The sequence below is a fragment of the Tamandua tetradactyla genome, chromosome 2 (genome assembly GCF_023851605.1).
Source record: "Tamandua tetradactyla isolate mTamTet1 chromosome 2, mTamTet1.pri, whole genome shotgun sequence".
Classification (NCBI taxonomy): domain Eukaryota; kingdom Metazoa; phylum Chordata; class Mammalia; order Pilosa; family Myrmecophagidae; genus Tamandua; species Tamandua tetradactyla.
Window position 1 is genome coordinate 49,894,457 of NC_135328.1, and position 17,951 is coordinate 49,912,407.

At 44.7% G+C, this 17,951-nt stretch overlaps 1 protein-coding gene and 1 non-coding gene across 22 annotated transcripts in view; both read left to right on the forward strand.

Moving 5' to 3' along the window:
* The window catches only part of RALGPS1 (Ral GEF with PH domain and SH3 binding motif 1), a 617,170-nt gene that overhangs the window by 573,857 nt on the left and 25,362 nt on the right, over positions 1-17,951 (forward strand). For all 21 annotated transcript variants that reach the window (XR_013169371.1, XM_077145262.1, XM_077145266.1 and 18 more), the window contains one exon: positions 1-68. Coding sequence is in view for 20 of the 21 variants with exons in the window: in XM_077145262.1 (XP_077001377.1) it covers positions 1-68 (68 nt within the window). In the remaining variant the exon portion in view is untranslated. The remainder of the gene's footprint in view (positions 69-17,951) is intronic.
* LOC143675267 (U6 spliceosomal RNA) lies at positions 13,430-13,536 on the forward strand. The gene has a single exon (XR_013171507.1). It is a non-coding gene; the product is annotated as a U6 spliceosomal RNA (small nuclear RNA).

The following is a 17,951-nucleotide window of genomic DNA, read 5'->3' on the forward strand; positions in this document are numbered from 1 at the left end:
ACTGTCGCTCAGAATTGAACCAGGAAGCAGCTCTCCAAGACTAGTCTCTTCCAAGGAAGATCTTGCAGGTATCGTAGCCACCTTGAGTGGGAGCAAATCCACCAGTAGTCCAAACATGGTTGCCAGGGTTGGTCTTGACCTTGGAGTAAAGGGAAGAGTTGAGTTTGCTGCCTGGCAGGCTTGGGAGCCCCTGCTATTCCTTGTCCCAGCCTTCCTGCTCCAACCTGTCCAGACTTCTGATCATATGGGCACATGTGGGATGCCTCTGTGCTTGAACTCCCTGAAAGAGCCTAAATGTTGGAGTCTGGAACCAAACAGCTCCAAGAGAAGGAAGCACAGGACCCCTGGTTGGGAGCATGTGTGGGGTTGAGAAAACACCAGGATCTTCTCCAGGCTACTTGGACCCTTATCATTATGACTGCTGTCGAGACTCAGGTTTATATGCCCTGGAGAGTTGCTCAAGATGTCCAGGATATTTGGTGTCATCAGACACAGATGGGTCAGTCTTTCTGGAGCATCAATTTTATTCATTTATTTAGGAAACACACAGTCTCCTAGTAATTAAGGGCCCAAGTTTTGTAGTCAGACAGACCTAGATTCAAACCCAAATTCTGCTGTTTCCTATCTTTGTCACTTTACCTCTCAGATCTTCAGTGGCCGCATCCACAAAATGGAGATAATAATACTGCTTGCCTTATAGTGTAGCTGTGTGGGCTGGGTAAGTCCACACTTTAAAGCACTCTGCCTGTTCTAGGCATGAGAAAAGGTGAGCAAAGGTGATTAGAAGGAAAGCTCCCGATGCCAATCATGTTTCTACCTTCTCATTTCTATTCCTTTTCTGGAACACCTCACCCCCATCAATCAACATGGTTCCTTCAGATGCTCAGTGACCTACACCTAACCTATGTGGGGAATGGAGGAAGGGTAAGGAGAGGGAGGTTTGGGTTCCCATCAGAGTGATAAAGGAAATTGCAGCAGAATTCTAAAGCAATTCTTTATAGCCACAGAAGGAACAATAGGAAAGACTGGCCGTTTGAGACTATTTCTTCTGGAGATAATGCCAAAATTCTGGAGCAAGATGAGAGCAGACTCAAATGCAAAAGTGTTCTGTCCTTCTGAGTTCCCTCAGACCCACTTTGAATCAGAACCCTCCCTATTAGGCCTCTCAGCTTTATCTGGTTAATATCCTATAAGCCACACCTCTGGTCTCCTCCATGTGCCAAGAAGTTCCCACAGCCACACTTTCCTTCTACCCTTTAGACAGTGCTAGAGGACCCATGCCCTTCCTGCTGCCTGATTCCGTTACTTCAACCCCAGCTGGTCCTGGCCAGAGCTCACTGTCCTCTCCCTGCATGCTGAAGAGGAGGCTGAAAGAGATGCAGGGATAGGGGTCATGGCAGAGAGGTGTTAGCCTTAGGATGGAGGGGGCCGGCTGCCTCTCTTTAGCAGCTCTCTCCATCCACATGCCAAATATAAGCCTCAGCTCTGCCTGAAAGAAGCAAGATCTCTGGGAAGTCCCAACCCCAGAATTGTGCATGTGCTAGAATGCTCTTCCCCTTATATTTTTACATCCAGCTCTTGCTCATCCTTTTAAATTCAGATCTTTATTTCAATTGTTTCTTTATGGCATTCGCCACATTTTAAATCATTTTTGTTTACTGTGTCTCATTCTTTGCTGAATCTGTAGCACCTGGCATAATGCCTACCTTTTGTGGATGCTCCACTCTCATGGGGTTGTTAAGTAGCTGGGTGAACAAATGAATGAAGGATAAGGCTGAGGCTCCAAGTCTACGTCAGGCCCCAGGAGGAACTTTGGTGCACTCTAGTCCAGAGCACAAGGGAGGTCCTGTTGCTGCAGCCTCAGGCCTGAGTCTCAGAAAGCCCCATCCTCTTGGTGTCCTCCATTCCCAGCAAGATATCAACCCAAGCCCCTCACTGCCAATCTCACCCTTCCTAGCAGCAGCCATTCAACAAGTCAGCCTTCAAAAGAAGCCTGTAGGCTGCTCACTCCCAGGGGCATGGCAGCAGAGACCTCCTCTTCCCTCCGGGCAGCTATCTGACCCAAATTTCTTCACCAGCAGCCACCGGCTACCTCCTCTCTGAGAAAGAGACCAAGCCAGGTCTATACCAGGCTCCACCAGCACCCCTGCTGCAGTGCCACAGGGAAGAGGCCAGAGGGTTGTAGACCAAGAGCTAAGCTTAGAAAACTCAAACTGCTAATTGGGAGTCCTAAGAACTGTGCCACTCACTAGACCATGAAAGGAAAAGCTGCATTTACAAGCCTCTTTTGACCCTTTGCACAATGGAAACCAGTACCATGGAGCCAGGACTCAACCCCCAGCACTAGCCCAGCCTCCTCAAGGTTCAGCAGACTCTCCTTCCCTTCTACCCACCATCATTTCGACCTGGTTTGGTCACTTAGTAAGCTGTGTGAGAATCAGCAAGTTAACCAGCAAGTTAACTACCCCCCAGCATCAGTCAGAATTCTGGCAGGAAACAATTGCTCCTAGAGAGTTCACATGAAAAGACTTTAATGAAGGAAACCAGTAACAAGCCACCCAGCACTCTTAGGCTAAAGGACATGAGAAAGAAAAAGTGTTATTGACTCCAGTGATGTTAAGATGCAAAGGAAGGTTGACCTGGCAGGAATTGTGGTCATGAAGGGACATAGCTGCTGCAATAGATGCAGTGACAAAGCAGGGAGGGATTATGAAGAGCTACCCCAACCTCTCTCCCCTGCCCTTCTAGTCTGCTGCCAGAGCCTCCCATTGGCCATACCCAACTGGAAGCCAGGGACCAAAGTTGCTGGGAGAAGCATCTTGGACATCAGTCTCCAAGAAACTGAGCAGGGCAGAGAATGCATCTGGGTGACAAGCAGGAAACACCCAGCATACTCACCAAGCTTCAATTTCCCCATCTATAAATTGGAAATAATGATACCTTCCTGTTCTAGTTTGCTAGCTGTTGGAATGCAACACACCAGAGATGGATTGGCTTTTAATAAAAGGGGATTTATTTCGTTAGTTTTTCAGAGGAAAGGCAGCTAACTTTCAACTGAGGTTCTTTTTTATGTGGGAAGGCACAGTGTGATCTCTGCTGGCCTTCTCTCCAGGCCTCTGGGTTCCAGCAACTTTTCCTGGGGTGGTTTCTTTCTGCATCTCCAAAGGCCTAGGCTGAGCTGTGAGTGCTGAGATGAGGTACATGAGCTGCTTGGGCTGTGCTATATTGAGCTCTCTCATTTAAGCACCAGCCAATTAAATCAAACACCATTCATTGCAGCAGGCACGCCTCCTAACCGACTGCAGGTGTAATCAGCAACAGATTAGGTTCACATGTCATTGGCTCATGTCCACAGGAATAGAACTAAGCACCTTCACCTAGCCAAGCTGACACCTGACTCTAAGTACCACACTTCAGTCAGAGGATTGCTGTGAAAATTTATTAGATCACTTCTGCAAAACACTTAGCACAATGCCTGACACAGAACCCACTCATCAACTGATGATATTGTTATCAATGTTATAACTTTGCCTCTGTCACTAAATCAGCCTTCAGGTTTTAGCTAAACATTTCTGCCTCTGGGAAGCCTTATCCACCCCCTGCACCAGGTCAGGCCCCCTGTTACACCAGGAGATGGTAAATTATGGTTAACTCTTGCTTTTTTTAATTGGACCACAGCCACACTAATCCATTGACATATTGTCTATGCTGCTTTCTTGCTACAATGGTAGAATTGAGTTTGTTGCATCAGAGACCCTCTGGCCTGCAAAGCCTAAAATGTTTACTATTTGGTCTTTCTCAGAAAGTTTGCTGACCTCTGTGTTACACTCTCTTCTAATCTCTGTACTTCTTCAGAGCACTTACCTCCACGGTTATTAGAAAGTTATGTTATCTGTGTGTTTATTTGTTCCATGTCTGTCTTCCCCACCCAGACTGAAAGGTCCCTGAGATTAGGGCCAAATCTGGAATCCCTAGGCCCAGCCCAGAGTCTGGCATGTAAGGGCACTTGGTAAATATCCTTGGTTGCCTAACTCACCCCTTCAGCCCTGACCTCTGAGCTCTTTGCTGGGCTTTCTGGACTCCTGATTCTCTGTGACAACTCCAGAGTGGGCTGGCTGCTGACTTGGCACTCCCATCCAGAGAAGTGCTGATGCAGGCAGTTTTTACACAGTGGAGCCAAGTCCTCACTCACAGAAGTGTTTTCCACCAATTTTCCAAATCCCTGGCTTCAGCCCTGGAAGCAGGATGTTTAGGTTTTCATTGATCACCAGAGGGGCTGGGAGTGTCTAGAAAGGCTTCAGACATTCAGTAGTCCTGGCTTCCCACTTACAGCCTTAGATGACCAAGAAGCAGTGGGTGATATTGCAGCCATGAGACAGTCAAGGAATCTGATGAAGAGTGGTATCAGAGAGGCAGCTCCAAGGAGGACTTCCATGGGTCTGGCAGTTACACTGTGCGCGTGGCAAGAGCCTGACCAGACTCAGGGACAGGAATGTGCCTCTTGCAGTCCCAGGAATGGGAGGAACGCAGCCTCCCTCAGCTCCTCAGGAGGAGGGTGTTAAGCTACAGCTCTGGGCTCTCTTTTCAGCAGACACCTAATACCTGCCAAGGAAAGGCCCCAAAATCTATTCACTCATTTGTTCACTGAAGACATACATGCCAACGGCCTACTATAACTGAAGCACTTATTATGAGCCAGGTACCCAGCAAAAAAAAAGACAAAGACCCTGTCCTCATGGAGTTCATGTTTTAGTGGGGAGACAAGCATCAAAAGCCACAAGGAGGCAAGGAGTAGCATACTGAGGAGCCAAAAGGAACCTAGTGTGAGCAAGACAAAGATTGCCGGGTAGGCTCTCTGACCCTTCTTGAAGCTACACATACTTCCCTGATTGATTTATGTCCACTTGGATTAGGGAGACCTTTGTTCTAGCATCACTGGCAGCCTTGGTCTTGGGTCTGTTTGAGACCTTGTTTAATATCCAAAGTGGTCTCTGAGCTGAGGCTGTGCCCTTTATATCTGGGATACTTCCTGAACCCCACAGAGTGCTGCCTCCACTCTCCATCCCTGGGGAATGGTTCTGTGGGCAGTTCCACCCCAACAAATAGACTGTGAGAAAGGAAATGGAGAAAACTTCTCAGTTTCTGGGTTGGTGGAGGGAAAAAAAAAAAAGGCCAAGAATGCCACATTTTCAATTTTCCCCTTGTATGTAATGTTTAGTTTATATAAATGAACTAATATTTTCCTGGAGAGCAAAAATCATAAAGAACATTGACCCCCAGAGAGGGCAAGTAATGTTTATGTGTGCCTTGGAACTAGTAAAGACATTTCCAGATTTTGTTAGCCCCACCTCCACATAGCTTAACCAGCTGACAGGTTTTCTTTGAAGATTCCTTGGCAACAAAGTGAGTCCATGGAAAATCTCAGCCTTGGCCTCAGGTTTCTGTACTCATACCATTAGGGCTTCTCTCAGACACACCTTTTGATTTCCTTTGTTTTATTGCCTAGTGGTTAAAAGCCTGGGCTCTAGAGTCAGGCAGACCTAAGTTCAAAGCCTTGCTCTAATGTTTCCTTGCAATGGGACCTTGGGCAATTGGCGTAATCCTGCTGAGCCTCCATTTTCTTACCAGTGAAATGGGAGTAGGAGTAGTCTTACTTCATAGGGATTCTGGGAAGTTTCACCAAGATTGTTCTGGAAAAGCCCATAGCACAGTGCCTTACACATACTTACTCATCAGTAACATTACACTGTTAGCATCAGAATCAGTGCTGGTGCTGTCCAGTGGAGGGGCAGTGTGAGGCGGTCCACAGAGCACTGGGCAGGAAGCCAGAGGGCCCTCACCTCAGCTCCAACCCAGGCACTCACCAGCCATTCCAGTTATTACTGCTGCCTAACGAGCCACCTGAGAACTTAGTGCCACAAAAGAACTATTTTATTACACTCATTGTTTCTGTGGGTTAGGGAATCAGACAAAGCACCTCCAGGATGGCTTGTCTTGATTCCATAGTGTCTGGTACTTCAACTGGAAAGACTGTGAAGCCTGAGAGTGGCCCAATGGCTGATAGCTAGAAACATGTAGAGGCATTTATTCACATGCCTGGTGCTTGATGCTCTGGGCTGGAATGAACATACCTGTGTGGCCTCTCCATGTAGCCTGGATTTCCCCACAGAATGGCAGCTTTGGGGTAGTCTGACTTTTACATGGCAGCTGACTTTTCCCCAGAGTGAAGGTTCACAGAGAGCAAGGTAGAAGCTGCATGGCACCTCTGTGACCTAGCCTCAGAAGTCACAAAGACTTGTCCAAGTTGAAGGAAAGGGATATAGACCCCACCACTCAGTGGGAGCAGTGTCAAAGAATGTGTGGACATGTTTTAAGACCCCAACAGTTATTTCACATTAGGTAAATGGAGGCTCAAAGAGTTAAATAATAGTAATTAACATGTATTGAGTACTTACTTTCTACCAGGCACTGTTGTAAACACTTCCTATGTGTTCGCTCAGAGAATCTCACAAGTATCCTGTGAAGTGGATGCCAATATTATGCCTATTATATAATCTAAGACGTTAAGGCACAGAGAGATGGAATAACTCACCCAGCATCATGTGTTGAGTAGGTGGCAGAGCCAAGAGCTGGGCCTGGGGCTTCTGGACAGATACATCACCTGAAACCAACATGTGGAACAAGTACCACTTAAGCTCTGCCTCCATTGCCCTTGCATTTATTTAGTGCAAGTAATCGCCTGCCCCTGGATGGCCACCTTGGATCATCCGTGACTTTCCTACAGACATTTTGAGTCCACACTGTCTCAATTTGGTCCTTAGAATGCTAGTTCTATGTCAGAATGAGAGCTCTAAATCGGATTTGGTATTAAATTTCCTTCCCTCGCCTTGGCTAGGGTGCTTCAGCCCAACTTCTGTGGCAGGAGAGCAGGGATGCTTGACCCATCTGCCACACTTAGCATTTCTCCCCGTCCCTCCACTTGCTAACCATGGCCTAAAGAGAAGAGGTTGGGGAAAAGGACACAATCTTAGAGGTGGTTGCTGCTGTCTTGGGACATACAGCCCTCTAGGTGGCAGTTGATAAAGCTGATGCTTCTTCTCACAGGCATGCTCAGGTTTTTCAGAGATGCCACAGATTCCTTAACCCAGGAAGATACAAATTCATTCTGGGGGACCACTTGCAACTTCTTTCACAGGCCTTCCATAGCTTCTTGCTGCTTGTAACCCCAAAAACTCTGTGAGCCAGTACCCAAGACAATCCTATGCTTGCTCTCCTCCCATGAGGCCACCTCAGTCCACAGGAGGCATACATCATCTTTGTCCTGGCAGACCTTGTTCATGCAGCTCACTGAAGTGTGGCTTCCTCAGACATGAGTAAGGCACTCAGTCCCCTGAGTCTCCCAACTTCTGGAGACATATTTCAGGCTTCCTGGGTAGTCCATGGTGGACCTCCTTACTATGCTAGAGTAGAAGAGAGACCTCCCCACTTTCCACCTGCTCGTCTCTTCAGAGATCGACTCACTCTGCCCTTTCTATTCTCAGAATGGATGAGGGTCCCCTCGGTGAGGAACTCAAGGGCTGAGAAAGACATTCTCACCCATTCACGCTGCAATTTCCCACCTGCTTTTTTTCTTGAAGTCTTCCACCTTAGTAGCCTGTTACATGAATGTCAAACAGAGGAGCAAGACTTAAACCCAGTTCTGCCCTGACATGGCCCACCTCCTCACAGGGCATAAATGGCTTCCACAGCATTCCTTTGCTCTGTGCTCCTTGTGGTCTGGGATTCTAGGCCTTCTTACTCCAAGGAGAAAGTGTCTCAACTTTACTACATCCAAAAGGTGGTTAGATGCCATTTTTCAGAGAGCAAGGAACTGGGACATTCTCAGTGATGTGTGAACTAGATCTTGGCTCAGAGTCAGGACTCATGAGAGCTGCATGTATGAGAAATAAAGAATGTGTGTGAATGTAAAAGTGACCAGCTCCCAGGCTTGACCATGAAACCTGGCTAGAGAAGGGTTTAAACACAGATGTTTTGTGCAGAGCAACCCCAGTGCCCCAGAAAGCTGCAGGGCTCTGAAGGACTGAAAGGGCTTAAGTCCCTTATCAGGGAACAGGGCTTTCAGTGTGTGAAGGAAAGCAACCCAAGAGATACTGACTCCCCTTCACATCTTCAAATCTGGTGAAAGTATGCCCTGTGCACCAGACATTCAATGTGGTGCTTTCAGATGCACCAGATTGTGGCAATTGTCATTCCCTTTCTCCAGTGAGGGAAGTGAGGCTCAAAAGGGTGAGGAGACTTGACCATGAGCTCCCAGCTCAGCACGGAGCAGAGGCTGGACTGGAACCCAAGTCTCTTGACTCCAAGTTGAAGTTTTCCCTCAGCCACAGCTGCCTTCCATTACTTTCTAATATGTAAGACTTGGGAAACACCCCCTTAAGCAGCAGTAGAATTGCTCCGATGCTGCTGGAAATCCATGGGAATGTGGCTTCCCATCCTGGCTGCAGGTCCTCCTTGGCCATAGCCCCCCTACAGGCATGAGCACCACACCCCTCTATCCAGCAAATGCTTAGGCCATCTGACTGTACTCCCAGCCTTGTGCTGGACCCTGGTAACACAGCCCCTGCCTCCCAGAGCATGTATTTAGTAAGGAAAATGGATAGTAAACAAATGTTCATACATAATTCCTTAATTACATGTGAACAAATTCTGTAGACGCATGTAGATACAGACTTCCACAGGAACATATGACAGAAGCATTTGACCCAGGAGGAGGATGGGGTCCTCTCAGAACCTGCGGCCCCATGTGGCTAATGGGAATGCTAATAGCCCTGTTTGTGAGAACTTGGGGATATGCATGATGGAAAGCACTTGGCCTGGTATCTCAATAAAAGTCCCCACTGTTGTCTAATTTGACCCTTAAAAGACGGGAGAAGATCAGAATTTTTCCCTTCTATTTCTCTTTCCTGACCTGAGAGCAATGTATATTGAATAGGAGATCATTTCTGGGTAGTTTGTGTTTGCCAAATACTTCAACTTTGTCTATCATGGCCCTTGTGGGATGGACAGAAGAGAACACTGTGACTTGGGGAGTGCTTCGATGTTGCTGGCTGGCCAACATGACAGTCTAGGCCCCTCCAGTTTGCTTTCTCTGGAGACCCAGACTGGAGAAAAGGGGGCAGTTGCTGTGTGTTTCATCCGCAAAGATGCCTATTTCCTCTACAAGTTTGTCTCTGAGCAGGAAGTGACAGCTGAGACCAGGGGCTACTGGAGTAGGGAGCCTGGCACGCTGCTTCTGAGAAACTGTTCTTTAGAATAACAAATGAGACACAAGATCATCTTCCTCATGCATCTAAAAATGTATTTGTAGTATTTGTTCTTCTAGCCTTGGTTTTTGCTTCTCATCCCGTAGACTTTGCTTTCCTCCATGTTCTGTTCTGGCCTGCCTTCTTCTCGTTGAACATATACTCCCTAAATAATCTTGCCTTCTCCTGAGATTCCACAATTCCCTTGTGCTGACAAGTCATACACATTGATTGCTAGCCATGAGCTCTCTTCTAAGCACCAGGCCCACAGAATTCCCCATGAAAATCAGACATCAGTTCCAACTGAACTTCTCATCAACCCCCAAACCTGTTCCCTAAGTGAATGGTACCAGCTTCTACCAAGTATTACCCTGAGTCCTCCTTCCCTCCACACTCACTGGCTAGTCCACTTCTTAGACACCCTTCCTTCCACATCTCTTCATCACTGTTGTTCTCTATCCCTCCAGGGTGATCTTTCTAGGGTGCCTTGATCTGAGCACATCACCATCCCTTCCTAAAATATCTATGCCTTCCCCTCATTAAAAACTCCAGGCTCCTCAAAAGGCCCTGAATCTGACCATAGCCTGTTTCTTTGCCTCATCTCCCACATTCCCCACCCTTTGCTGTATATCCAGCCTGCCTCTTTTGAGTTTCTTTAGTAGATTCTGTTCGCCATCATCTTTGAGCCTTTGCATATGTTCTTTCATCTGCATACATTACCACTTCTGCTGGAAATCTTGGCCCAGCCTGGATGTCAGACCTTCCAAAAGTCCTCTCTGACCCTACCCTCAAATGCACTATGCTCCTGGCTCTACCACTCACCAGCTGCTCACCTGGACAAGTTCCTTAACCTCCTTGCACCTCAGGTTCCACATCATAAAACAGAAATAACACTACCTTTGTGACAGTGTTGTGAAGTTTAAATGAGGTTTATATCCAAATCACTTAGCATAGTTTCTGGCACATAGTGGATGCTAATGTTAACTGTTATCATTACCACCATCATTACTGTTGTCATTATAGTTTTTGTCATTTATAATAATTACCACATTTATTATCATTATTTTCCTTTGATAAGTGTTTTAATTTGCTAATGCTGCTGGAATGCAATACACCAGAAATGGACTGGCTTTTCTTTTTTTTTTTTTGCATGTGCAGGCACCGGGAATCAAACCCGGGTCTCCAGCATGGCAGGCGAGAATTCTGCCACTAAGCCACCATTGCACTGCACTGCACCGTCCAAAAAAAATTTTTTTTTTTGGCATGGGCAGCCTCTGGGAATTGAACCCAGGTCTCTGGTATGGTAGGTGAGAATTCTGCCACTGAGCCACTGTTGCACTACCTCATTGGACTGGCTTTCCTAAAGGGGATATATTTAGTTACAAGCTTAAAGTTCCTCAGAGGAAAGGTAGCTAACTTTCATTTGGGTTTCTCTTTCACACCGGAAGACATGTGATGACATCTGCTGGCCCTCTCTCCCAGCTCCTGGGTTCAAATGGCTTTCCCCAGGACATGGCCTTTCTGCATCTCCAAATGTCTGGGTCTAAGTTGGCTCTGAGCACTTAGCTGTGTTGTGCTGGGCTGTGCTGAGCTCTGCTGGACTGTGCTAAGCTCTGCTAGGTTGTAGTGAGCTGTTTCTCTTTCTTCTGACCTCTCCTTTGATGCCTCACTCATTGCAGAATTCACTCCTCTTAGCCACCCGTATATGTAATCAGCCATAGATGAATTTCACATGCTGATAATTTAAGTCCACAGCAACAGAACAACTTGGCACCATCACCTGGCCAGGTACCTGAATCTAACTATAACAATAAGCATATGTCTCTCCTTGGTGTAATTATCTGGTTGCCTATAAACCCCATGTAGGCAGAATAACATTTTTCTAATTCAGTTTTGTGTTTCTAGTATCTGGCCTCTTAGTTGGCACAGGGTCAGGGCTCAGTAGATATTTGTTGCATCAAGAAAGGAGAGATGCTCTATCATTCACTTCTCGTAGGGAGGCTGCAAGGTCAGGATCACTCTCCCTGAGTTTGAGATGTAGAAACTCAAACTCAGATATGTGAGGTGGCCTGCTCAGGGTCACACAGCCTGCAAGTGGCAGCACAAGTGGGAGCCCAGGCCTGTCCACTTCTGGATCCCGGGTGCTTTGCTGTTGCTGCTTATCATCCTTAGTCCTGTCCACTCTGTTATCAGAAGGCCCCATACTTTTACTCTTCCAATCAATGAGTGATCTGTTGGGCAGCATGCTCATTTCTTGAGAGAAATGTAATGAAAACCAGATTTTTTTCAACATGATATCTCGTTCCCCACAGAGACTGTCAGTTCTCGTATGTTCCAATAAAAGTACTAAAGAGACAGTCATCTAAAGAACTTTAAAGATTATTCATGGAAAAATTATGCTGAGGAAAAATAAAGCAATCCTCTGAGATAGTGAAGCCACATGGTCAGTTTTTCCAACTGTTCATGTTATATCGGGGACTACACTCTGCCAAGCCAAGGTCAGAGCCCTGGCTCATTATCACTTCTCCCCACCTCCCCTTCCATCCCAAAGACATAGAACAACAAATTGCCAGCTGCTCAGCTCAGAAATGATCCCAAAAGATACATGTTCCTGGTACTGTCACATGGTGACTTCCCCAAGCTGGACAGAGCAGGAACATAAAGCCTTTGGGTAGCAGAGGATATCGCTTACTAGCAGAGAAGCTGCTCCCCTTTCCCAGGTCCCAGCTGAATGGAAATTATTCTGCTTCCATATCAGATCCAGGCTATTGATCAACACTGCAGAGGATGGGAGTACGCAGGAGTGGCTAAGACAGGGCACTGAGAGCAGCCTTAGCTTTGAAACTGGACCCAGGGAGATTGCACAATCTTCTGCTTGGGCCTCCCACCCTTCACCCAAGTAGGTTGAGGGGCATCTGAGACCAGCCATGCCACCCAAACCTGTCCAAAGCAGAAAGAAGTGTGGGGCAGATTCAGGCTTAGTACTAGAGGGAGAATCAGAAGTTGAGTGGAAGAGACCAAACACCAAGGGCAAGTCCAGAGGTTTTGGGAGAGACTGAATATAGGAATCAGAGCCAGGAGGCAGGAACCACGTGGAGAAAGGTAAGAAAAAGAATCAGGAGTGAGCTGGAAGGGGCCAAAAAAAGTTACCAGAAGAGCCACAGAGCATCCAGCTCTGTGACAGCAGTGCCAGGTTAAGAGAATAAATCTAGCAAACCCCTCCAGCTGTGGAACCTTGATGAATTTCCAAGCCTCCCTTTAAAATAGCAATAATGAAAGTATCTACTGCATAGGCTTCAATGAAGTAGGACACTGAAGTTTATGTACAAGCTTTGCACACAGTTGTTACATAATAGATGTTAATTGCCTTCACCATCCCTTTCTTAAGAGTAGCAATTGGATCTTATCTATGTCATATTTCCTAGAGGAAGTGCCTCCTGCTTATCTGATCACTTCAAATGGGATCATTGTGTTCCCTCTTCCTCCTGTTTTCACCAAAATACTTCATCTTTGAATGTTAGCATTCACCCCCAACCCCCACCCCAGCTGCCACTTTAGTAGTGAGTATACCTGGGTCATGTCTTGCCTCCCACATTTAGTAGATAAATAAGCCTTTGCTTTCCTACCTGTAAAGAGTACCCACCTCATGTTTTGTGCCACAAAACTCAGCACTGGGCACATAACATTCCACCATAATTGACTACTACAACACCAGGGAGCCTTGAGTTCCAGTATAAAACTCATGCTGGAGGAGAAATACAATTTGACCTTTAGAAAACACTTTCCTGAACCTAGAATGGGAAGGAGCCAGAATGACTCAGGCAGTGAGATTTTAATCCCCCATACATGGCTGCTGATAAACAAGACAAATTCCGCCCTCTTCATAAATTCATTTATTGAGCAATATGTGCAAAACAAAAACAAAGTAGGATGGTTTTCATACTTCCTTTTCTTCTGTGGAGCAACTACAGGAGACATTTCTTCCAGGACAGATTTAGAGCCTGTTTTTGGTCCCAGCTTTTTGAGCCTCTGCTTTTTTAACCCGGATGCACATCAATATCACCTAGAGAGCTTTTTCAAATCCCCTAATAAGTCTGATGCGTTCTCTAGTTAAGAATGACAGCCTTATGCTGGCTTCAGCAGCACATATACGAAAATTGGAAGGATACAGAGAAGATTAGCATGGCCCCAGTGCAAGGATGACAGGCAAATTCATGAAGTAGTCCGTATTAAAAAAAATGACAGCCTTGAAGCTGATGACAGTGTGACCCCACTTGCCTAAAAATGCATATATGCACAAAGCTTTGCTACAATGGCAGGACTTCCACATATCCCTCACAGGCCTGCCATGGACCCCCTCTGGGCAGACTGTAGGGAAACCCCAAGAAACAGTGCAGTACCCCAAGCCTAAAAACAATGGAGCATTGTTACCACCCACAGACCTCAAGAGCAAGGAGGCAGTGGTTACATAAACCCAGAACCAGAGGGGGCTTGTGGAGTTTACCACCTCACAGGAGTGACAGCACCGGGAAGAAGCCAAAAGAATCAATGTCCCCCTTCCCTGTCCCCTCCAGTCTCTGGCTCGTGCTCCCCATTGACCTAACTCAGTGAGAAGCCAGAGGGTCAGAGAGCTTGCTGATCCAGGCCCCATGCTGCAGCTCCCTAGTTCATGGCACAGGGTGAAGAGTAGATCTGGAATGGCAAACCAAAGATCCCAGCACAGCTCCCGGCACAGCACCTGGCACAAATTAGGTGTCCACAATTTTTAAATAACACATAGAGAAAAGAACATAAAATATCATAAGTAACCATTACCCACCATCCGTATTTAACATATATGAACATTTTGCCATATTTGCTCAATATTTCTGTAGGTAATATAATGTTGCAGAGAGAGAAAAAGTCTCACACTCAATCTGCTTTTTTTTCCTTTCCTTCTGAGAGGTACCTACTGTTCTGACATCATTTCATGTCATTCCTGTGCAGGTTTTAGTGTTTTGCTACATATATACCTATGAATAAATTTATCTAGTATTGTTTTGTATGTTTTCCACAATTTCATGTAAATTATATCATGCCATAAATATTCTTTTGCAACTTATTCTTTCCATTTAACATGTTTTTATGATTTATCCATATGGATAACTATAAATCCAGTTCCCTCATTTTTTTCTGTTCTGTAGAATATGTTAAATGAATAAACCACAACTTATTTATCTGTTTTCCTACTGAGGGACATATAGGTTGTTTTTTGTTTGTTTGTTTGTTTATTTTGTTTTTTGTTTTTTTTTGGCTTAAACAGCAGGAGTTTATTGACGCACGTTTTTTTTTTTATTATTAATTAAAAAAAATTAACTAACACAACAATTTAGAAATCATTCCATTCTACATATGCAATCAGTAATTCTTAATATCATCACATAGATGTATGATCATCATTTCTTAGTACATTTGCATCGATTTAGGAAAAGAACTAGCAAAACAACAGAAAAAGATATAGAATGATAATATAGAGAAAAAAATAAAAATAATAATAATAATAAAAAATAGAAAAAATGTATAAAAAAGAAAAAAAAACCAAACAAACAAACACACAACAAAAAAAAACTATAGCTCAGATGCAGTTTCATTCAGTGTTTTAACATAATTGCATTATGATTAGGTAGTATTGTGCCGTCCATTTTTGAGTTTTTGTATCTAGTCCTGTTGCACAGTCTGTATCCCTTCAGCTCCAATTACCCATTATCTTACCCTGTTTCTAACTCCTGATGGTCTCTGTTACTATAGGTTGTTTTTGATGTTACACACAGTACTACTACATCCTGGTATATGTGTCTCCTTTTGCACACATAGAAGAGTTCCTTTAGGGTAATACTTAGAACTGAAATCACTGGGTAAAAAAGACATGGCATTTATGTTAAATATGGATTGTGGGTAATGATATTGCTGATTGCTTTCCAAATAGTTTGTGCTAATATGAGCTCTGACCTAGAGTTCCTTTATCTCTAAATCCTAGCCAACACTTGATATTGTCAGACTAATTATTTTTTTACTGATTAGGTGGGAAAATATCCCATTTTTACCATAATATGCATTTCCATTATTACCAGTGAGGTTAACCAATTTCCCTTATAATTATCAGTCGTTTTAGTTTTCTCTTCTGTGAATTTCCAATTCATATTCTTTTCCCATTTTCTATGTGGTATGCCCCTTTCTTAATGGATTTTTGAAGTTCTCTGTATATCTGACACTAATCCTTTGTTGGTTATGTGGGTGGCAAATACTTTCTCGCAGACTGTGTCTTGCCTTTTAGCTTTGATGTTTTTGTCTTTTTTTTGTATAAAAATGTGTAGTTTTAATGTAGTCAAGTTTATTTATCTTTCCCCTTAGAGTTTGTGCTTTTTTTCTCTTCCCTATTGACTTTAATTCTACCACCATCATGAAAAACAAGTTCTAGGCTTTCCTTCTGTGTCACTGATTCATTTCACTATACCTGCCCCAATAGGGCACTGTTTAAATTACTATTGCTTTGGCTACTCTGTCCTCTTACTGTGTACAAGGGATCGCCTTGGACAGAGGAAACCTCATTCCCCATGGCTGAAGGGCAGGATGGTGTTAATGGAGGTACATGTGGCAGTTGCAGGGGTACAAGTGAGAGAAATCAAACCTGACAACCACAGCTTTCTTATTGAAATAAAAGGGAGGAGGGAACTGCCTGAAAATGTAGAGCTGTGTTCCAGTAGCCATGTTTCTTGAAGATGATTGTATAATGATATAGCTTTCGCAATGTGACTATGTGATTGTGAAAACCTTGTGTCTGATGCTCCTTTTATCTACCTTATGGACAGATGAGTAAAACATATGGATTACAAATAAATAAATAATAGGAGGAACAAATGGTAAAATAAATTTAGTAGATTGAAATGCTAGTGATCAATGAAAGGAAGGGGTAAGGGGTATGGTATGTATGAATTTTTTTCTGTCTTCTTTTTATTTCTTTTTCTGAATTGATGCAAATGTTTTAAGAAATGATCATGATGATGAATAAACAACTATGTGCTGAAAAAAAGGGAAGAGGTCTATGAAGCTGAGCAAGCAGCTTAGAGAGAGATGATATTTGGGAATAGTTGTTAAGGGGAACAATGGAAAGCGCTGGCCAATGCCTGAGAAAAGGGTTGATAGTGAGACCTCAGAGAAATGAAGGAGGTGTGTGTGAAAAGTGGGGTGTAGACAGGGCATAATAGGGGATGAGATAATTAGTGGGAAGTGGGAATTCAGCTGGGAGCAAGAGTTCAGAGCTAGAGATGATGTGAGTTCCCCTACCTGATGAATCTTCAGGCATGTCAGACTTACCTGGGGCCACCCAAATGGTAAGTAATAGAATTGAGACTTAAAAGTAGGTCTTCTGACTCCAAATCCAGTGCTTATACCCCTATGCCTTCATTCAGCCACATTCTGTCCTTTACCTAGTCATTTAACAAAATAGGAACTGAGAGTTTACAGGTTTACAGATCTTACAGAGCTTATAGTTTACAGCCCCACAGTTTACGTGCTGGGAATGTGGATCAATTTTTTAGACATTAAAATAAGAATGGCTCAAGTAAGTTGGAGGACATGGAAAGCCTTGGGTCATTTGTGGATCTACAGGATTTTGTGGTGGAGATTCTGCAGCTCTGGACAGAGCTAGGGCCTCACAGTCCCAAGGAAAGTTCCTAAGCATGGCCAGGCAGCAGCCCCTTTGATTTGCTCTGTTTGATTTGCTCTGCAGAAGTTGTTAAGCCCTCTGTTGATGCCCTGGTGTCTGCCCCAAGAAGCTCGGGCTGGGCTAACAGCTGGGGTCATCTCACTTAAAGACCTCACTGCTCAAATGCAACAATGGTCATGGCCACATCCCTCAAAATATAGCTGCAGATATGGCCAGCATGAAGGATTTGTGGACTCCTACTTTAGTCTTTGTACATTATACTCAGCAGGATTTTGTGACTCCCTGACTCACTTGGCTGTAACGACTTGGCTGGGGCCAAGGGAGATATGGTAATAATCATCATCATAAAATAAGTATGAATACTAACTATGAAAGTATATCATTACCTCCCAACAACCTGCGATGTGGATTTAATTCCCACTTTTCAGATGAGAAAACCAAGGTCCCCGGAATAAAGTAAATAACCTGTCCATATTCACCTAACTGATAACTGGCAGACCTAGAATATAAACTACTGCTTAACTGTGTTCTGACTCAGTAAATTGCTACCTCCCCCAATAAGTGCTCAGTCCCTTTTTGTTGAATGAACAGGTGAAGGACAGAAAGTAACTATATGCAGAGGTAAAAGCACTGGGTTTGGAGTCAGAAGACATACTTTTAAGTCTCAACTCTATCATTTAACAAATAGATGGCCTTGGGTAAGTCATGCCATGGGGTAATGGAGGCTTCTCATCCCCACATCCATCCACAGTACTCACCCTTTGGCTCTGTATTAGCCAGCAAGGCTGCCTTTTCATTGGGCGCAATGTGCAGTGAGATACGTGGCCTTTCTGACAAGCAGTTGTCATCCCTGAGAGCTAATTAGATTGGAGGCGGGGGAGTGTCAGTATGTAATGAGTAGGAAGCCATGCCTGTGACCACCACCAGGCCAGATGCCTCATCCC